Source organism: Aricia agestis, chromosome 9 (assembly GCF_905147365.1).
Source record: "Aricia agestis chromosome 9, ilAriAges1.1, whole genome shotgun sequence".
Taxonomy (NCBI): Eukaryota; Metazoa; Arthropoda; class Insecta; order Lepidoptera; family Lycaenidae; genus Aricia; species Aricia agestis.
In genome coordinates this window covers 12,728,275-12,751,303 of record NC_056414.1, presented here as the reverse complement: position 1 = coordinate 12,751,303, position 23,029 = coordinate 12,728,275, and the positions used below count along the sequence as shown (strand labels likewise).

Sequence of the window (23,029 nt, the reverse complement as noted above, 5' to 3'; positions counted from 1 at the left end):
CAGCCACCGGAATGATGGAGGGCTATTTGCTCGACAATAGCTGTTAGAGCAGCTAGGAGAGGCGATGCGGTGAGCTACAATTATTGACCTGTCGTCCACGTGCTAATAATAAGCGTTTACTAGCCCAAGACAATATCGTTGCCTAGTCATTTTGAATTTGGATGTACCGTAAGAAAATTGATTCATACCCAGATGGCGGACTAACTTTATTTATCATTCAAGTCAATAGCTATGTCCACACTGTGCACTTTCATCTTAATCAACTTTCATATTGGCGCATTCAATTATTGAATGCGTCAAGGAACGCAACGACAATATTGTTATTTTTGAAGTTTTGGATACGGTCAGAGTGCATGCGTCGCTGGCATGCCTCACGTGCGCTGTTGACTGCGCTATAACGCATGCCCTTGATCAACAAAAAAGACACAGTGTGGACATAGCTATTGATAGTCGTGATCCCTCTGGCATAACCCCACCAAATTATGTCATTAAGGAATAAATTTTTAGTTAGTACAAGAAGATTTAAGACGGTGGATTTTTTTTGTCAAAAACTATCAGAGGAATTTATCAAAAAAGACTCACGCAATAATTACGCCCTATCAGTAGGTGTCATATACTATACAGCTATAAGCTGCACTGTTACGGTATTACAGTACCTATTTAGCGCTAGCTCACCTCAAGCACAAGTGGCTGAGCGATTCGGTGATTAGCTTATTGATTATGCAAATGGCTAGTAATTGTGTAGTCTTTGTTAAGCGGCGATTACACTGCTTTGTAATCGTGTTAAGACGTTGTTACATTGTTTTGCTTTATTATTGTGAAACTGCGAATGATACATTTTCTATTTATGAAAATCATGTTTAAAAAAAGATTTATTATTATCTATAAGCTAGAGTAAGTCAGTGAGAATTGAATATCTTACTTATTTATTTATTAGAAAGTATTCCTTTTTATTGTTTATAAATTATTTAATTATCACAATAAATTCCCAGACCTTTAATATTTTATTCATCGTAAAATATCTAATTCGAAAATAAAAAATTACGACTTTACTCGTAAAATTCATAATATCTACGGGACTGTAAATATAAGCCGATTGCCAGATTTTACTGCCCTTTATAAAAGTAAATACGTATCTTTAATATTCTAATTATGCAAAGTAAAAGCAAAGCAAAAGTTTTTTACACTTTTCATACCAGAATTTAAAAGTTTTTATTATGTCAAAATGACATTAAAACTTTTTACATTGTGTTTTAAAAAGTTAAAACGTGAAAATAAAGACCATGACCATGGTTGAAGATAATTTAAGGGCCATATCAAACCAAACTTGTAAGTGATCAAAAATCAATACTGAAAGCTGTTAATTAATGTCATTGAAACTAATTTACTCATCTTTTGTGACTAGGAAACCATAAAAAAGTTATTTCATTCAATAGCTTTTATTAATTTATTATAAAGCGATAAATAAAGACCTTTATAAACGTAATAAATAGGCAAATAGATTATATTATATTAAAGGGATATTTGTGGAGATACAGCAGATGACGAGGGTCGTATTGTCCGGAACACTTGTGTTGCTATGAAAAAGTACAATATAATGCGATATAATCTATATCAGAGGTTGTTATCAGAAGGTAGTGAGAGTGGGAATGAGCCGTCACTCAATTCTCGGGAAAAAGACACGTTAGTAATCGAAAACCTACGAAAACCAACCGTTGTTGTTGTTTACCGTGCGGACCATACAATATTGTTCTGTTATAACTTATGAGTGAATGAGTAGTAGCTGTTGCCCGCGGCTTCGTCCACGTGGACTTCAGTTTATGACGCGCGATGTCAACAAATTTGGTGTCAAAAGCTTTTATAAAAAAACCCTGGTAACCCTTAAATCAAAACAGCTGTGCAGTGTGCACATAATATTTCATTTTTTTAATTAAACTTTATTTAGCCCTCCAATTACACAACTTTACCCATAAACTATTTATCATTGATGTTTTAAAGTTACGTCACTGCATAGCTGATAATTTACTGAGTTATTTAATAACATAAAGAGAAATAACAATTGAAAAAAATCGAATCTTGAATGTAAGATGATACCACCTCTTATAGAAAGACGTTTGAGCAAGCGTCAGCGCGATTTAGGAGACGCACGGCGCCATCTATTATGAATTTTTGGAACTAATATCTGTAATTTATTTTACCATACCTTATATTAGTAGGGATAAAAATAATTTAAACACATAAATAATCCTCTCTCACGTTATGTGAGGTATCTGAGACCCATCTCGGTAACTTGAAAAGTCGCACATAACCCTCTCACCTGTGTGGGGTATCCGGGATCCGCCGCGGGGGTGAAATCCCACCCCCTGCGTGTTGCTCAGCGACGTGAAGCTGAAGAACGCCAGAAACTGAGACCGCACCGTCTTCTCTATAATCCTGTGCCGGATATACATATTAGTGTTGTTTTACTACGAGCATACTAGTTTTGGCTATTGTTTAATGTAATTTAAGGTGAACGGCACATAAAGGTTTCAGAAGGTCCTGCTATTATTATAGTGTCAATAAAAGGATGATGTAATAAAATATAATCAATATACGTTTTGATTATTGCGATTATCGTTTTAGAGTGTAGATACTCAAAAACAATAATCGCAAGATTAGAATAAAGACCGCGCTCAATTTTAAGATCTTTTGGCAAAAATGGAAGAAAAAGGCGCAATGTTTGATGTCACTTTGAGGAAAGGAGGATAGGGCCGGGACACACAAACACACCGTGGTACGTTACGATGTCGCGACGTAGTTTTTTACGATGCTCGTCGTAGATTCTCACGACGCGACGTCGCATCGTGAAACGACACCGCATCGTGGTACGACACGACATCGTATCGTGTGTATGTGTCCCGGCCCTACACTACTGGTACATCAATGGTCAGACGTGTATAATAAGTTAAAAAGTAGTTACTTCATAATAAAGTGGACATGAAACTGTTACTATGAAACATTAAAATCAAGTTAGTACTAAGTTGGAAATTCCGATATGAACAGCCATTTAACTAGTACGTCGTGTACAATAATGTACACTGTACGTTCGTACAATCAATTCAGAGGCTATTTCGATGTTCCGATCAGCTATTGTAAAGCAATTAGTGAGGATCTGAAAAAGCTTGATTGCGTTACGCGACGAAATTGAATATGCTTGTAAAAGTTTTAAAATAAAGGGCGTATTCGATATTTTTAAAATGTGATTTGAATATAATGCCCGTAGATCCTGATAAATGGCGTTATAATGTTTCAAGTTAGCAAATGTGGATTTTAAAATTCGATGTTATTCATTTTTAGTAACGCTACAATTTTGAAACACGACTATGCATAATACATAGATGTTCAATTTCATGTTTTTCTGACTGTGACGATTATATCGACACCTTATTTGAGGACATAAACGGTAAAACACGGTGGATAAATCTACATAGACTATGGAAATCAAAATCCTTTGGCTAAGCCATAGGCCATAGGGACATGGACAAAAAGCAAATGTAACTTTTTACCTCAACCACCTAAACATAATATGAGTATGAGTGAAGACAAATAATAATGTACTGCAGGATCTAGAAATATATTAATACTATTTCGTTACAATTTAACGAAATAGTATTTAACTCGAACTCGGAACTAGCAGTATTTACGTAGCAATACGATCTGCAAACCTTCCAAGAAGAACGTATTCCGTCTTGAAAGGCCGGTAAGGTACATGCAGCTCTTATAATGTTGCGAGTGCCTATGGGCGACGGTAGTTGCTTTCCATCAGGTAACCCGTTTGCTCGTTTGCCTCCTTATTTTATAAACAAGAGAAACTTACCTAAATTCTAATACTGAAGCGCCGTAGTCGGCGAAGAGGACCACGGGTGGTGTGTACCGTTCGTTGGTGCCGCAGAGCCTCGTCTCGGCCTCCCCCGTTGTGTCCTGTACCGCGCTAGCACCGCTCAGCTGCAGCCAGCCTCCGACGCAGCTGGAAATGGTGCTATGTACAGTCGCGAATAATAATTTGAGCCTTATCGCTATAGTCATAAGCCAGAAAACTTAATGACCAAACATTGTGGTAATCCTAACATTTAAGAGCATCAATCTAATTCCTCCTCCCGACTCCTTCAGTACAATCATGTTTAAGATACCCGTATACGGGGAGGTCAATCGATCTGGTTGGACTGATCATAGCCGACTGACCTATCCTAAAGTGCACTGCACACTCGGTGCATAGAGGTAAGCAGGGGCGGTCGCAGCCTGAAATTTTGGGGGGGGTCACTCACTAATATATTTTTTTTATCTGCGCCCTCGGACGGTTCTGGGTTGACAGCTATCTAAGGTCTAAGGACTCAGTGGTGGTTAGGGAATAGCTAGCCTTTTATTATTTGGTACAATTTTGAGATTTTTCAATTTGAACTTAGATTTTGGGGGGGTCATGTCCCCTGTGACCCCCCCCCCCCCCCCCCCCCTTCGGACCGCGCCTGGAGGTAAGACTATTTAAACTGGTCTGGTCGATCTGCGATCAGTCCAATTGGATTGTTCGGCGTTCTCGTATTTAAACCCTCAGCCGCTACTCTAACATGATTTTAAAATACACACACTGGCAAAATTAGCGGAACATAGGTAAAAAGGGCCAAAACTTGAACTCAAGTGGGTCGGGCTGTCTGAAAGTCTTTTTTATAGCTTCTAAGCTCATTCAAGAAATAAAATATTGAACAAAACTGGCAAGTTGACAGGTTTTTATAGCAATTATGCCCTAATAAGTGTTTTTCGATTATTGACGTTGTAAGTGTTCCTGATAAGAATGGCGTTTTAGCGGGGTGCAAGGTATGCTCAGCTCATTTGATTGTTTGGTTTTTGGAAGAACACATTGCTTAGATACAAAATTAGTGATTTCCCAGCATCTGCGACAGCTAGAGCTGTAACCACGATAGAGAAAGGTCACCCCCATCGTCCGGTCAGTCAGGCCTTAGGTGTGTCGGCTTCCGTGGTTCATCGTAACTTTCAACGCTTCAGAGAGACTGGATCTTACGTTCGGAGACGAGTACAAGGCAGATATCGGGTGACAATGGTTCAGGATGACCATTTTGTAAGGAAACAAAACATAAGAAATCGACCTCAAACTGCTATGCAGACACGAAACCTGTCGGAACAGGTCCGAGATGTACGTGTAAGTGATTGTACAGTAAGAAGAAGACTTATAGAAGTTACATTAAACTCAAAAGTGCATGTAAGGGCACCAAAACTTGAGACAGGACACCGAAGAGCCAGGCTAAGATTTGCGCGTGAACATCAAAATTAGACAAGTGAGTGAAATCTTGTGCTGTACAGTGATGGGAGCAAATTCTGTGTACATTGTATTGACAGGCGATAAAGAATGTGGATAAATCATAAGGAAAGCTACAGGCCATCAAACTTACCGGAAACAGTGGCCTATGATGCAGGCTTCGTAATGGTTTGGAGTTGCATATGATTTGGAGCCCGCATGGAGCTGATGATTATAGATGATGGTACTTTGACAGTACAGGGCTATAGCACCGACATCCTGGAACTGCATGGTGTGCCTTTTACACAGTTTTAGGTAGTAATTTCAATTTTATGTGCGTCCATAGAGTAAGAAAATCGGGCATTGTTACCTAAACGATGCTGGCGTAGCCCAGGTGGAGAGGCCAGCGTGGTCTACGGATGTGGATCAGATTGAAGACGTGTGGCACATCAATGGGTGAACGGTACGAGTTAAAACTCCAGTCCAAAATGTGTCCAGGCACTCGAGTTGGCGCTACTGGAGGAGTAGGAGAATATCCCACAGGAAATGATTGACAATTAAAATGCAAGCATGGAATGGCGTATCCAGGCCCTCTTGAGATCCATAGAAGGCATTACACGCTTTTAACATGGCATTTCTTTAATAAAAATGGAGAATTTATCTTAAAAACTTACTACTGAAATTTAAAAGATTTTCTTAATTTTTTGATTTTTGCTGATTTTTTTCTATTTTTCACGTTTTTATGACCTAAATTTATATAAAATTAATTTTTTAATAATCAATTAGTAAATAAATAAATAAATACTTATATAAAAATCAGTGAACAATTAAAAAAAATTGAATATTTTGTTATGTTCCTCTAATTTTGCCGGTGTGTTTATATTCAAAGAGCGAATGTTTTCGACATTACACATTGTACGCGGATGTCTGAAATATTCAATTTGACGGAACATTGATCACATCTGCCGGTGACACTGTGCGCTGGTTATTTATTTCCTGTATTCCCCCATTATAAAATACTAATGTTCAACGTAAATTTGTAGGTTTGATAAAATTTCTCGTGCGTACCATTTCCTGCGCTAAAAAGTTATTTTTCATATATTTATTTTTTACAAAATAGGTCGAGTGGTTATAAAACAATTTTAATGCAAACAGCAAATACGCAAATAAATACTTTATAATACACGAGATTTTGCCCGCGGCTTCGCTCGCGTTAAGAAGTATTATTATATACAAACTTTCATCCCCTATTTGAACCCCTCGGGGTTGGAATTTATCAAAATACTTTCTTAGCGGATGCCTACGTCATAACATCTACCTGCATGCCAAATTTTAGCCCGATCCGTCCAGTGGTTTGGGCTGTGCGTTGATAGATCACTATGTCAATCAGTCAGTCACCTTTGAGTTTTATACATATAGATTTTAAATAATTTCGCTTAATAGCAAGAATACAAAGCTTTAAAATATTACGAAAAATGAGGTGGATCTACTTACAATTCATAATAATAATATTATGTCTACCAATTGGAAAGGTAGACTTTCAAGGTCAAATAACTATTATCCTCGCAAGAGATAAAAGTAATTGTTGATAGAACAAAAATATTTATTATTCAAACAAGTAGGTCGCAACTCAAACTTTTAATCCATTAATTTTTTGGTTACTGAAAACTTATCTAAAACGTCGGCAAATTTTGGTTTGCCGAAAAATTGTTAGGCGTGATAAATGATAATAATTGCTATTATAAGGATGTCATATTTTTCTTTCTCTACCGTAAGTGCTTTTTGTTTAGTCTACATGGTAAATTAATTATGATTATTGTTGGAACATACAAAAAATATTTTCTTATTCTTACTTGCTCATTGCCCTAACATAAACGTGAGAAAAATACGAACTTCAATTCATTTTCTTTATATTCCCTGTCTTTGACTCTAATTTCTTGCAATCTAGGTAAATTTAGAAATTGATGCAAAGAAAAGAATTGAAAATGTTAAAATCGAGATAGAAAAGTTTCTGTGAGCATCAATTTTCCCGCTACTTACAACTTCCGCGGCGAAAATTTGATAGAGTTCGCCTCTCAAATATTTTACTGAGTTTTAGCCTTTGAAAACTTTAAAATTATTGAGAAACATAATGAAAGTACAATTATGTATTTAACTGAAATGCTTTATTCTAATTAAGAGACAGTATAATTAATTATTCTCAGAGAATAGAGATACAGGTCTTTAGACTTTAACTTCAATATTCTGCTTCAAAGACCTATAAGTGTACCAAGCATGGAATACACTTCAAAATAGAATACTACACTTAATCGAATTATACTTCGTGACATTTTATTGGTTGTTTTCCCGCAGTAAAATAATTTTATGTTATTAGTACTACTAGAGATCGCCCAATGGTCGAAATTCGACCTTAGTTTCAACGACATTAGGGCTAAAAATATTGACTTCATCATATTTTTTTCAACTCTTGTCTCTGGGACTCAGCTGATCTCAGCCTGGCCGTGTAAGCATTGTCTAATAGTATCTAAGATTCAATAAAAAAAAACTATAATCCATTTTCCTACGAATAATCACGGACGTAAAAAAAGTACGGACGGATCGCCATTAAGAAATGAGTGAAGCACCCTTAATAAGCCCAGGCGATCATATGTACACATCTTGCACAAACACTCGCACTGTAATAAGCCGATCGTACCGCCATTACGCAATTAGACTGCATCGCGGTGACACGTCTTTGTCATTCATAAATAAAAATAAATATGCCATCTTGTGTTGTAAAATGGTGCACGAACAATACAACCTTACACAAAAAACATCAAGGAATAATATTTCATAGGTAAGATAACATATTTTTAAAGTATTTTGATAAAATAATGTAAATATTAATTCAACTTCAACAGGTCAGTAATGTCCATAACAAAGTGGGGAAATTTTCCCCAAACCGGGGAAAATTTTAAATTATTTTTAAATAATCAAATAATTAATTTTATTGTCTTTTATTAGTGTCATGTAAGTATTTAGCATACTATTGACCAGTAATTAGGCAGGAATACAATAATAGGGGTGTAGACAGTAAACGAAATCTAATACAAATTATTGTTTTTTTGAGAGTTTGTATTATAGAATTACCGAAAATGGACATATTTTACTTAATAACTTTATAATATTTTTTATATTTAATAAGTGATTTTTTTAATTGAAATAAGAGTGTATTTATTTTTTATACATATTTTTAGGTGTAACAAAATACTTATGTACTATCAGAGAAGTTGATTCCTATGCAAATCGGGGACATAAGTAGTTTGGTTGCGTTACGTCAAACCCAGCCGACAGATCACAATTAACATTGGTACATCTGTAACATAAATATATTTTCTAAAAATAGTCTACACCCCTATTAATTTCTTAATTTACAAAAGTGGATATAATTGTTGTTTGACAACCTCTGTGGCTCAGTGGGTGGGCTGTCGGTGGCTCAAGCCGGGGGTCGCGGGTTCGAATCCTGCCGACGGAACAAAAAGTTTTCAAAGTTCCTGGGTCATGGGTGTGTATTAAATATGTGTATCATATAATAAAAATCTTAAATATATGTATAGTATAACAGTATTAAATATATTTCCGTTGTCTGGTACCCGTAACACAAGTCCTTCAGGTACTTAGCACGGGGTCAGACTGACGTGGTGTGAAGCGTCCATAGATAAAATTGTTGTCTTAGATTTCCTTCAGTAGTAGGGGAGGGAAGGTGCTATTGGTGTAGTCACCCGAGCGTCATTGAGACCTAGTAGGAATGAAAATATTGAATGGACCTCTAGACCAGGAATAAATTTAACATCATGTTAGGTGATTTGATTTGACGTTAGCGCATGGTAGAACTCTCGAGTCTCGATAGCTCTAACAGGCCGTTAACTGATTTAACGTACAGAGAAGTATATTATTTAATATACTTCTCTGTACGTAATATGTGTTTTTTTTTCTATCTATAGTGTCATAAAAATAATATTTTCATTATAACATCTTTAACAACCGCTTACATTTCTGAAGCGATAAAACATAAAAATATGTTTAAGTATAAAAAATAACATTTAACTTGTCTGAGTTTACAAAAAAAAGTAGGGAAATTTTACAAATTTATGATTTATATGGCAACCCTCATATCACGCACACGTCCTACACGGGCGGCCATAACTAGGCTTCACTCGTGATTAGAGAAGGTTACGTCCGTACTTTTTTTACGTCCGTGCGAATAATAAAAACTATTATTCGTAGCGATTTTCAATTTCTTAACTTGTTGTCAACATGACTTCAGCCATAAATAAACGGCTTGTCACTAAAAAATCTGTCATTTTTCCTAGTGTGTGTGTTGTAATGTATGACAAAAGCATAATTTCAAAATAATATTAGCTCGATGCACTCCTTCACCATATAAACTATAACTGTGCAAAATTTCATTCACCTACGTTTCCCCATTTTTCGTCAAAAGGGATATATTAATATATAGATAATTTCTTAGTAGTAAAAATAGATTTGTGCTTGATAATAAAATTTTTTTGTAATTGATATTATTATAAATAAAATTCAGCCGGGTCATTGCCGCTCGCGCCTATCGGCGTAGCCAAAATTTTTTTTATTTAAAAAAAATAACTTGCATGATTCGATAGTACTATACTAATAGGTCGTTCTGCTGTAACAACCACGAACCACAACACAACCACCAACGAAAACAACCACTATACTGTCACGTTGTGTTATGTCTTGACTTTCTTCTTCGCAAATCGCAAATCGATGTGGATTTCTTTAGCAAACTTTACACGTCCACGATAACATCTTTTGTTAAAGCACACTATGACTTACACACCAAACACATAAGGCTCAAACTCGCTTACCTGGATCCATTGAACCTGCCAGCGGAGACGAGCCGGTATAGCTGTATCTCGACCCGCTGGCCGGCATCAGGCTGGAGGAAGTAGGAGCAGACGCCCGGACCTTCGATAGACGGGGACTTGATCTGGCCGAAGGTCTTGCCCGACTTGCTCTTGAGGATCCGGGAGTCGATGGTTATGTTGCACACTGGAGGAATAATAACCTTTAAAGCTTCTTTGTTTAATACCTCGATCATGAGAATTGCAGATACAATATATTTTCAATTATTGTTATGCGACACTCGGGTGCCGCTTGGGGATTGATGGGTTAAAGGTCAAATTTGGGTATAAAGGTGGTATTTACTTCAATAAAAGAAAACCGAGTAAAAGATATGGCAACAGAAATTATTGTGTTCTTTAATTTCCTTTGAATACTCCAGATCTTGACTGCGCTCTTATACATTTTCTGGAATCATACATTTTCACAAAAACTGTCTCTCCTATCCCAGGATTCAAATAGATCGCAATTTTTCCGATGTAAACAAAAGAGCAATCGAATTTGAGATCCTGAATTGAATCTCACTTCGTTTTTTAACAATACTAGCTATTTGACCGAGCTTTGCTCGGTATTCGATAAAACACGAATAAAATGACATTTTCTAAAAATGATTCCCAGCTAGATCGATTTATCGCCCCCGAAACCCCCTATATACTAAATTTAATGAAAATCGTTGGAGCCGATTCCGAGATTCCAATTATATATATACAAGAATTGCCCGTTAAAGATATAACATAAGAATAAATAAAATAATAGAAAATATGGTCGCCAGATAAATAACAATTTGTTACAATGACAGGAAAAAATAAAGCCCTAAATAACAAAACCTGGTCGGGTGCTAACATGAGAAATGTTCTCACCAGTGTAAATGGATAATCGATACTAGATAACGCTCCGGGAACTCATTAGCCACTCAAAATAATGCCGCATACCACATTGTTCACCTATGTTTGGACCAAAGTTTACAGTATTAGTTTAGAACTTGCAGTAGCAATAACCAATATTGATGAATACTACCTCCAATAAAGTACGTCTGAAGGAAACCTCTTGGAGAGTTATGAGGTTTGACCGTTTCTATAATGTATGTTTTGTTTTATTGATGTTTAAAAAATTTATAAAAGTTATTAATAACTTATAACATTTTTCTTAAACTTATATAAAATTATAATAGACGCATACTTAAGACTTTTTCTTATAAGATTTGTGGTAAAACCTTCAAAAGAACAGCAGTTAAAAACAGTAAAACTAAGATAAAAACAACGAATATTGTGTAATAAAGTGTAGCAATAAAAGATACAAACATTTCTACTTCGGTGAAAACTGACATAAAATCGCCATTTATTCAAACGTTACTTTTTGTAGGTTTATAAGATCAGCGGATAAGACCAAAGAAATATTAGACGGAGGGCATTTAGAGCTTAATGGTAAAATCTGGGATAAGTGTGAGCGTATAAACAGCTAGAAGAACTTGCGATATAACATACGTTTACGAGAACCGACATAATTCATTTGAATATTATGTGAGCATTTCTTCTCTTTATGTGCAAAAGCCTACGTCTTTGCCAAAGTGTTTTATGTTGGTGAATCCACAGCCGAGTGGGCTGAGGTTTATAGACTTGCGTAACTTTTAAGTTCTTGGATGTTCTGCCAATGAATTGTTTGTAAGTTTCGCCTACAGTATCGAGATTAGGGTTTTAGTTTATAAATAGTTACTCAATATTAATTAATACGTCTTGTTGTTGAGATCAACTAATGATTTAGATTTTTATATTTTCAAAATTTATTTTTTACTGGGATTTTAGCAGGTATCAGGATGAGGTATGTTTCAGTCTGTGCTAAAATGCTCTTCTTTCAACAGTTATCAGAAAAGTTAAGAATAATATTATATTAGAAGAAAGCACGAGTTTCTGTAGATAGTTACATAATCGTTATCTACACATTTTTGACATCATTTGGTACGCTGTCTACAGGAACTACGCTTATCACCTGTGATAACTAATTTACCAGGTTACCAGGTTATAATTGAATACTCTATTCAAACACTAATTTAACGATTTACCAAATAACTCTTTTCTATCAACAAGTATACAAACGTACTATTCGAGCAGTACTGCTCCAGACCGCACTGCGCACAGCGGGCTGGTGCGACGTCGCCGCACGGGCACGCGCCGTCGCGCACGCAGCACGCGCACTGCTCCCCCCCACCCCCCGGACACGCGCAGCCCGACGATGACTGCGTCCATAGGTCCACTTGACCTGAGAATATTAGGAACAATTTGCACTCGTAGAAGGCTTTCTGTTGACAGACAATTTGACAAGTACTGCTCCTAGAATAGGGTTTTTCTGTCGACAGACAATTTACTTGCTTATAAAGCATCACACACACACACACTCACGTACGCATACACACGCGCACGCATACACACACTCTCACACACACACGCTAATTATTTTATACTAGATTCACCATTTGGGTTGATAGAATCGTGTATGGAGAATTGGAGAACGGAGACAGAAAAATTAAATTCTAGAGTTTTGAATTTTGTAAGGCTGACTGAATAGTACACGTTTTCCGAATTCATTTTAAGTATTCGGAATTACGTGAGACTAGCGCAAACGTACGTTTTTATCACGTGCGAAACGTATGTGCGGAATTCGTTCCGTTCGGAAAAAAGAGAACGTGTGCGGCAGTTAATATTATTATACTCTCTATAACTGATTCATTCGGATTTCCTAATACGGAATACGAATTCAGAAATCGTATGCGGAAAACGTGTGTATGCGGCCAGCCTTAGACCGGACAGTATATTATTAACCGACCTATTGGGCGTTTGTGCACTACACAGGCACGGCGTCCCTAATTTCTTACGTTTTGATATGGCGAATGTGAAACTTATGAACGCCGGACGGTAAAATAGTGCACAAATGCCCAATTATGAATGTAATAAATACTCACTGCTGCCATCTAGAAAAATCGGCGTCCATGCGATCTGCGAGGTGACGGTGGCGGCGGCGGCGGCGAGCAGCAGCGCTACGGCGTGCCGCATGTTGCGCGGGGAGTCGCCGCCCGCCCGCGCCTTCTCATTGGCCCCCCTCACGGATAAACAAACGAATCACACAACAACCGAACCCCGATCTGCATGATTGCACGAATATAAAGTTTACTTTTGTAGTCCACTGTTAGTTTATAGAGATTTTATTGTGTCTCCGTGAGTTTGGACGTCGATCCATCTCCCCCCGTCCGCCACTCTGTCTGCAACAAAATGATTGTTGTTAGAATTTACAGTCGCATGCCTTAGATCTCAAACTAAATAAACTCGGGTACTCTAACTTACAATGTTTTGATTGTCTGTGTTTTATTGTTAAGTAGATAATTACTCAGAAAATATTATTATTATCAATGCATAGTGTGTTGTAAGTAAGTTCTGTTGTAAGTTCTCAGCAGTTAAAACGATTTTGATTAAAATATTACTTACAATATTTTGAATCCAGGGAAAGAACAAAGGGGAGTTTCTATTTCGAAAAAAATAACGAATTGCTACGTGAACGAACTGCCGCATCATCAGCTATAAGAGGTACTTTGATAACTATTTCGCAACGCAACTCAGTGCTTTTGCCTTAAGTCTTTGAAGATTCTACAGCTTATTGTTCTCATATTTTATTATTATTTAAATACTTTTTGCACAATGTACCATTGAAGAAAGTGATTAAGGCACGCGTCAGTAACGCGGGACGCGAGCGGGAAGCGGGACGGGAGCGTCTGCAACGCGAAACTAGCGTGCACGCATGCGCGAGTCGCGACTACGCTACGGTGCGAAACCGTACATTATTCCCGCTCTGCTGACGCTAACTTCCCGCTTCGCAGTGGCTTTGGTCGCGTAGGGTTGGCCGAAGCTTAATATGCAGATGGCAGACCTACGTAGGTGATAGTGTTACGTCAAACCCAGGCAACAAATCACAGCTGGTAAATAGACATAATTAGACCTGACCTGCCAAAATGACGCTTTTTTTACTATATGCCTATCATTTTCTTCGATGATATAATGGCGGACTTATCGTATTGTTCAGGATAAGTCACCTGTGGAAACATTAAAGTCACAATAATAAATCATTCCGTCTTGTCGAAATCAATAGTCAGCTGACCGCATCCTACACAGCAATTCGGAGTTACGATTAAGCGCGCTTTGTGCTGGGCTCACAATCAGCCGGCCGAGGGCGCCCATTGTCCGTGCTCGCTACACTTGTATCTAGTCTACATGGAGATAACAACTTCATTCCATTGCCCGTACTGCTCAAATCCAGTTATTTTGCTTTTATTGGGTCGTGGCAGAGTTTTGTAGTGCCCTAATTCAGTAATGCAAAGTTTACACAGATTTGAATTAAATTGAAAGGGAAAAGGAAGAAGTTATGATTAGCGCTTTTCTAAAATCGGGTGTTTTAGAGTATAAATTAACCTCGTCAATAGCCTTTCAATCGTAGAAGTTACTACTCATAATCCTGTTAAGGAGTGAGCACACTGAGACGGGCCGTACCGGGGCTCAGCGTGCTGGGGCGCATCGCAAAAATCCGCCTCCATACAATTTGTATGGAAGCGGATGCACGTATCGCACACTGTGCCGGGGCGCGGCGCGGATTTTTGCTCGGCGGATTTCCGTCAATGCGACACGGCCCGACAAGATCCGCTGCGCCCCGGCAAGACCCGCTGCGCCCCGGAAACAGTGTGCTATAGCAAGCGGCGCACGGATGTGATGCGATGCGGCCCGGCAAGCCTCGGCTCAAAATCCGTCAATGCATTGCGCGCTGACCTACCCCGGCACGCCCCTGCACAGTGAGCGTTAAAGTCCGTCAATGCGATGCGACCCAACCCGGCAATAGTGTGCGCATTTTGCGCTGCGCTGTGCCCCGGCACGCACCGACAAAGTGTGCGTGAACCCATATCAAGCTATTAAAGTTCCGTCAAAATTAATTTTGGAGGTTTTTTTCCGTCGGCGCGGCGCGGCGGGATTCGACCCAGAGACCCCCCGGCTAGTCGCCACACGTTTGAACCACAGAGGTCGTCAATAACTTTACCTATTTTAATTATTATAATAATGTTTGCTCTACCTTTTTATTTAAAGTTGTTCACTGTATGTCTGTGCTCTGTGGTATTCACTCAGTAGAGGCCCAATCACGCTAAAAGTTCTCCCACACCCGTGACTATAATGAATTAATTTATTTAATTTTCTTGTTTCCGAATTCATGGACTTTTAATTGAAGTACAAAATATATCGAGGAAAGTAATTAACGAAATACGTTTCGTTCTATCCCACGTTTATCCGAAGTTCCCTCTCAACTTCAGTTCTGTTTCATTTGTTGTTAAATGGGGTGTTCCATTTCGGGAGTAAAAATGAAACTTGATTAATTTCATTATTGCTTTATTGCGGGCAAAATAAGAAGTTCATTTGGGACAAAAACAATGTGCTGTTTCTTGAGTATTGCTGTTTTTGTTAAGTAATTATTAAGTTTGGTTAGGTTAGTTAAACACATTTGCATGAGATCTTACTCATGGAGACGTTGTTTTTTTTTTCAATTATAACAACTTCTCATGCGATATTTGTGTTATTTTTGGAAGTGAAGTTAGACTTTAATGTGGAATTAAGCTTAATTGTCTTTTTAGGAGTACACATAATATATTATAATATTGACAATGACGGATTAACCCTGAATTAATTTTAGAAATTGCCTAGGGCATCACGTCTGAGGAGTAAAGACTAGAAGAGTAAAGTTTCAAAGACCGATTCTAGTTGACATACGGATATGGGGGCCCACAGACATGGATTGCTTAGGGCATCGAGTTGTCTTAATCCGTCACTGAATATTTACCATTGTGATCCAACTTCTCAGCATAAATTTGAATCAAATGTTTTCAGAACGTTGAACTACATGTTGCCTACCACCGGATAATCAAAACATCAAATCGTACAGTCCAATACACTATTAGAGTTTCATTTTAAAATACTAAAGTGTAATAACATTAACTGAAACAATATTTGTTAAAACTATTTCCATACGTTCCCACTTGAGGACGTGTCGTAATGAGGACGGAACGGGCGCGGTGACAGGCGACTTCATTTTTCTTCCTCTTAAAATGGAAGCAACAATTTCGCAAACGAAAATAAAGTGTGTGAAAAAACATGTCGCATTTGTTTTTGTATTAACCAGTTTCTTTAGAGATAAAAATAAAACGTTCTTTTAGTGCTTTCGATAAACGTTTGTGGGATTCCTTCGCGTGTTTCATCTGACTACGTAAACTTATTTATTTGGTACCAGCTGTTTAATAAATGAACAAGCGTAAATAAATCTCTAGTCCTCTACATCTATCTATATATAATCTATATCTACACTACTATTATAAAGAGGAAAGATTTGATTTTTTGTTTGTTTGTTTGTTTGAGTCGAATAGGCTCCGAAACTACTGGACCGATTTGAAAAATTCTTTTACCATTGGAATCCTGCATTATTTCTGCTGAACATAGGCTAATTTTTATTTTGGAAAAATATAAGGTTCCGTAAGATATTTGGGATTTTCGGACGCAAGGTTTAAAAAATCAACCAGAAAAGTTACTTATTTTGCGTACGCTGCCTAAACTATAAAAGATAGAGGCATAAAATGTTCTAAGTAATTATAGATCTTTTAAATATCTACAAAAAAGTCCGCGATACACTATACCTATCTATGTTGAGTGAGGCACAATAACCATTTTTTTATTAAAAAATCTAGAATTTTTTTGGACTATATTTAAATGCGTTTATTTAAATCATGCTATTGACCCTTATCAAAATAAATTATTTCATCACTAAGTACAGTTAATGTAGATAATATTTGGTCTTCGAATGATTAAAATTGGACGTTTGGTTTTAATGTTATGGCGAAATTAAAATATTACGATTTCTGCTGCACGTTGCGAATTGGGCGTCAAGGCGCGATGCGCGGGTGTGCGTGCGGTAGGGGAGAGATTTAATTATCAGTGCCACAGTCTCGCCCGGAGAGTCCACGTAAATATTACCTCGATCGTGGGAATAGCAGACACAATAGATTTTCAATAGTTATGCGACAGCCGGGTGCTGCTTTATTGATTTGATATAGACTATCGTGCTTCATTATTATAATCCTAATTTCAAAAAAGCTTTAAAAGTTATGACTACGAAAGTAATATTTTTAGAACTTTTTAAAATAAGTTTTGAATGACTATTATTTTTGATTGCTATTATAATTAATTAATTTCTTTAACTATAAATCTCCAATAGCGGCAGCCGGCTGCCAGCATAACAATTGAAGATCTATTGTGTCTGCGATACCCACGATGCCGATGTACGATGGAAGTATTAATGCATATTTTTTAATCCACACTATTTCTGCTGAATATAGGCTTATTTAATGAGAGAAAAAAGGGAACCGTATTAAGTGTTAATAATTGTGTGAAAAATCTACCAAAATATTCCTTCTTGCTTATGCTTTATAAATTATAGACTATACTTACTTATCGCAAAGTGATGTACTATAGTCTTATAGAGGACATTAATATCAACGTAAAAGTCCGCGATATCGTATGTCTGACTACTACAATTATTATTATCTTACAATAACTACTTTTTAATCTAAAAATATGCAATAGTAACGTTGCGCTGGTACAAACCATGCCAAACTACTTATCAGCAGGTATTAGTACTTACCAGAGGAGTTTTTAAATTCGCTGAATCCTTCTGGACTTCCACCACACGAACTGACGTTAAAAATCGGAATTCCAATCATGCTTTTAAGAAATTTATGCCCACCAAATATGTGCAATGGGACAAGGCTGCTTATTAAAGAATTAAAGGACAATTTAATTGTAGCTACCATTATCACCGGCCCAGCAGCTGGTCAACTAGCTCATATACCGAGGATACCGATGATTCCAACTGATCTGCCAATCCCATTTAAACGGCTTCAATTTCCGGTAAAAATATCTTTCGCATTGACTATTAACAAGTCCCAAGGTCAAACTTGCAAATTAGTAGGCATCGACCTACGAAAAGAATCTTTTACTCATGGTCAACTATACGTTGGCCTATCCCGAGTTGGAGCTGCTGATAATCAATTTATTTTGCTGCCACAAAATAAAACAACATCAAATATCGTTTACAGGGAAGCTTTAACCCAATTTTAATGGAATCTTTTACGCAAAAAGAAGTATGGTGTAAAAAAACATAAAGCGCAAAAGTACAACAAAAATACTTTATACAAAAACAAATAGAAAATTTCAAAATGTATATAATAGTAGATGTAGGTAAGCATAAAATAATAAAGCATAAAACTACAAAAAAAAAACATAAAATATTTTAAACAAAAAAAAAACATGAAGAAATTGCAAAATATTATAAATAATAGTATCTTCTGCAGGTAAGGATAAAATAATCAAACATAACACTTAAAATATAAAAATATAAAAAAAAAATACAATAAAAATGTGTTATACGTACATAATAATTATAATATAGTAGTTGCAGGCTAAATAATGTAAACTATTTTTATGTTCTGCTTAACTTAAAGATTGACTACCTTTATTTAAAAAAAATAATTTAAAAACCAATGTCCACCCGTGCGAAGCCGGGCCGGGCCGCTAGTAATATATAAAACTCAAAGGTCTGACTGACTGATTGGCATAGTTATCTATCAACGCACAGCCCAAACCACTGGACAGATCGGGCTGAAATTTGGCATGCAGGTAGATGTTATGACTTAGGCTTCCGCTAAGGAAGGATTTTGATAAATTCCAACCCCAAGGGGTTCAAATGAAAGTTTGTATATAATAATACTTCTTAACGCGAGCGAAGCCGCGGGCAAAAGCTCGTATTATATAAAACTCAAACTTGCAAAAAGCTACTATGTTGTCGGCAGGTCCTAAGAAAGGATTTTGATTAATTTCTCTCCTAAGGGGATTAAATAGGGGATGAAAGATTGTATAAGTAGTAAGTACCCTGAACCATGTAAGGCCACTCTAACGGGAAAATACTTTTAATTCGTTAACTAACTAAATAAATTAAAGAAACAAATTACTTATACAGTAATGATCTGTTTTATCAGGTATCGTTATTATAAATCACTTTTTAACCTAGCTTGAATAGCCATTTAAAAAATAAAAATTTTGTTAAGCTCTTCCAAATGGCCTTGCAAGGAACACAGCTCCAAGCAAGCCAATATTATACATCAGTCGTGTGCGTGGTGGCCAAAAGATCTTCCGACCGAGCGAGTTGTTATGCTCGGTCAGGCCGAAGCCCACGTGATATATCTCAGCTGTCCTATATATACCGACGCGCTCAGAAAACTTCGATAGCGCGATGCAGGAATGTTAGGCGAATTGTGGGTATCGCCACATCACTCCCCCCCCCAAAGACCGGAGGTCGAATCTTGAAGTCTTGTCGCTTGAGTCGCCGGTGCCAGTGAGTCCCAGAGAGTCGGAACTGTAAGTTGCTGCACGGGATCCAGTGAGTCGGATAGCTGCCATGCGGGGCCGATGCTACGTGCTGACCAGGAGAGATGTGCTCTGCTTGCTGACCGGTCGGTGTAGTGAGAAAGCCCGATGATGTCGATGCGGAGTCGCCCAGGCCGCAGTACATTGCGGCTAGTGGACGATGTACCCGATGAGGCGATATGCTGGCTGGCGCGGTGCGGAGGGGCGGGGAGTGATGATAATGAAGGAAGCGTGTTCCGTCGGGGGTAACCAATGTGGTATATGCGTGGTGGCCAAAGGAAGATCTTCCGACCGAGCGAGATGTTATGTCAGTCAGGCCGGAGTATTGAAGTTGCCTTTTTATTATTCTTTTGAATTTATTGAGTGAGAGTTGATGTAGTTCTTTTGCTATTTAATACATTGCCCCTTAAAAAAACATTGACCTAATAAAAAATAATTCTTACTCTTTAATGTGCCTTATGCATAACTCTCCTAAACCTCAACTATTTCTATGTACACAATCTTCATTATTTGGAAGACGGTACCAGCTAGGAATGCTGAGTTCTATGACAAAATATTTTAATATTTAAGACTGGTACCGACTTCAAAATAATGAAGATTGTGTACATAGAAATAGTTGAGGTTTAGGAGAGTTATGCATAAGGCACATTAAAGAGTAAGAATTATTTAAAACATTTTTGTTCATTATAAATTATTATTGTTTTTACCCTGGAAGTCGGTTTTAATTTTTTGTTGAAAATAATAATTTCACTCTTTTTAGCCATATTTAATAAGCTGGTTTTTTGTACAGACTAATGTGTTATGCTTAGTGACTGGATCCGACAGCTCGCTCTTGATCAAACAATGATAAAATGTATGTTCATACCCCTGTCTTTAAAGACTCTAAAGTACTGTTCAGTGAATTTATTTCTATCATTACACTCATGGAAACTCATCAGCTCAACATAATATAATATTATGCTCAAATATAACTATAATCGTCCTTATAAATTTTAAGGAGAATAACATACCTCATAGATCTTATGATCAAATTGCTATCTTGGTAACCTAAACACCAAGATCGAATTATTTACATCGAAATAACATTATAATTTTGTAAATCGTTCGACGAATTCGGGTTTCGTTCTTAAAGACGATTAAAAGTACCAATAATAAGGGTTATTATAATTAGATAATTCACGGTGTGGTGACTGATGTAACTTGCATAGTAGCATATGCTTTCAGTTCTTAAACCAACTCCGAAACCCCCAAACTTGTATTTATAAGGAATCCGGAGTTCTCTTAGCACCTTCGGAACCATGGTATATCTTATTGCAAAATCTTGCTTTTTGGTAGCATATGCTTAGGATGCTTCTTAAAAAATTGAAATCACTATAATATGTTTCCATATAAATTTTGAGGAGTTCCTTCGATTACTCATGGATGTATGGTGGAATGGTGGTGATGATGATGATGATTAATGAAATTTGCATAGTAGTATATGCTTTCAGTTTTTAAGACAACGCCGAAACCCCCAAACATGTATCTATAAGGAGTAAGGAGTTCTGTTCACCACCTTCGAACCATGGTATATCCTGGTGCAAAATCTTACTCTTTGGTAACATATGCCTGAAATACTTCATATGAAACTAAAAAAATTATATGTTTCCATTTGAATTTTGAGGAGTTCCCTCGATTACTCATGGATCCCATCATCAGGTCACCACTTTATTACTCCAATTTGGTACCATGTTCAGGGTACCAAATTGGAGTAATACCCTATACAACAAAATAAAAATTTTGAAAATCGGTTCACAAACGGCGGAGTAATCGTTGAACATACATAAAAAAAACATATCCACAGCCGAACGTATAACCTCCACGTTTTTGGAAGTCGGTTAAAAAGTAGGAACCGTCAGTTTGTATCTATTTCTATTATTTATATTATGAGTGTCACTCAGGAGGTAAATAGGAGATAAGTTTGGACGTATAATATTATGTTTGTATGCTAATAAAAATGTCACACGCGAAACTTCGAGAAAAAACTGGCTAAAAAGAAAACTCGCAAAAAAAACCTACTCTATATATTTCCGCGAACGTAATAATCGCGCGCATTGTGATCAGTGAATATCTAATGTAATTTCGTAGATTATATCAGGTTTCTGTCGGTTCGCAGACGGTTAGTAATAAAATTGAAATTTTCCGGAATCACCGGAGTTTTTTCGGCTTTTGCCCGGGCGGGCGGCGGCGGCGGGCGGCGGCGCCGTCAAAGGATATTGCGTGGGAATCAATTCAGGTGGTTCACTTTATGCCGCGAAATGAATATTAATTTCACATAGAAAATTGTAATTTGCATTTTATGAAAGTGACATTTTTGTATGTTTTATAAGTCCGTCAACAGACTATTTTCAGGTAAGTTAATGAATTTTTATCCTCTGTGTCTTTGTTTTATATAATGTTTTGAGATTGTGAGAAATTTAATATTAGACTACAGATAATGTATAAGAGGGACGTATTTTAACTAAGATGTATTAACGCTTTATTCCCAATCCATTGAAAACATATAAAAATCCAGTGTAATTAAAATAGGAGCCTACATTGATGTATCCTTTTCGGTGTGATGGCGGTCAAGTATGACATTTTGCTTAGCATTATTGTAACAACATGAACACAACTAACCTGTGCATCTTCTACGTATTGACGAGGCTCTTGATCGTCTGGGAGCGGGCTTTGTGTCGGCCACTTCACACGCCCGCCCGCCGCATACCCGTCTGGCTTATCTGGAACAAGAAACAACGTTTTTAACCTATCGTCAGCTTAGGATTTTTGTATAGGCATTATAGGCCATGGGCGGCAAAATTAAAGTGGCCTATTATACACATTATAATAAATCTGTCCCTGCCTATCCTGGATTGTAAAAGTGCGTAATAGAAGCCAAACTTCCGAATTTTTCGATTTCCTTTTTTTTAACATGGGGATTTCCCCATGTTAAAAAAAAGGAAATCGAAAAATTCGGAAGTTTGGAATGCTTTACGCATCCCCGGCAAATTGGGGATATCGGCCGGGGTATGTGGGACTCCTGTAGCCCCATGGTGCTCCACTCATCGCTTAAGGGGGCGACTAACCCTAAAGTGTCGATTTTGTAATTCGTTATTATACCTGAAAATAATCCCCGAATTCTTTCATTTTCTAAAAAGATACTACATTATATTTCCAAGAATTCGATCTGAGCGAAAACACGAAATCTTAAAATTTTCTCGATAGAAAAAAATCACAAAGATGCATTTAAGTTTCACGAATTTTTCATTTATTGCCATAACCGTGCATTGAACTAAGTTAATATTTTAACACA

The 23,029-nt window shown here is 37.1% G+C and overlaps 1 protein-coding gene across 2 annotated transcripts in view; it reads right to left on the bottom strand.

Moving 5' to 3' along the window:
• The window catches only part of LOC121730413, a 90,135-nt gene that overhangs the window by 46,197 nt on the left and 20,909 nt on the right, over positions 1–23,029 (bottom strand). Inside the window, exons 2-7 of one of the 2 annotated variants that reach the window (XM_042119438.1) lie at positions 22,357–22,457; positions 13,161–13,457; positions 12,302–12,460; positions 10,171–10,354; positions 3,857–4,006; positions 2,318–2,433 (exon numbers count right to left, since the gene is read on the bottom strand). In XM_042119438.1, coding sequence (XP_041975372.1) covers positions 2,318–2,433; positions 3,857–4,006; positions 10,171–10,354; positions 12,302–12,460; positions 13,161–13,251 — 700 coding nt within the window. In that variant the 5' untranslated portion in view covers positions 13,252–13,457; positions 22,357–22,457. The remainder of the gene's footprint in view (positions 1–2,317; positions 2,434–3,856; positions 4,007–10,170; positions 10,355–12,301; positions 12,461–13,160; positions 13,458–22,356; positions 22,458–23,029) is intronic. The other variant, XM_042119439.1, reaches the window with a different exon arrangement.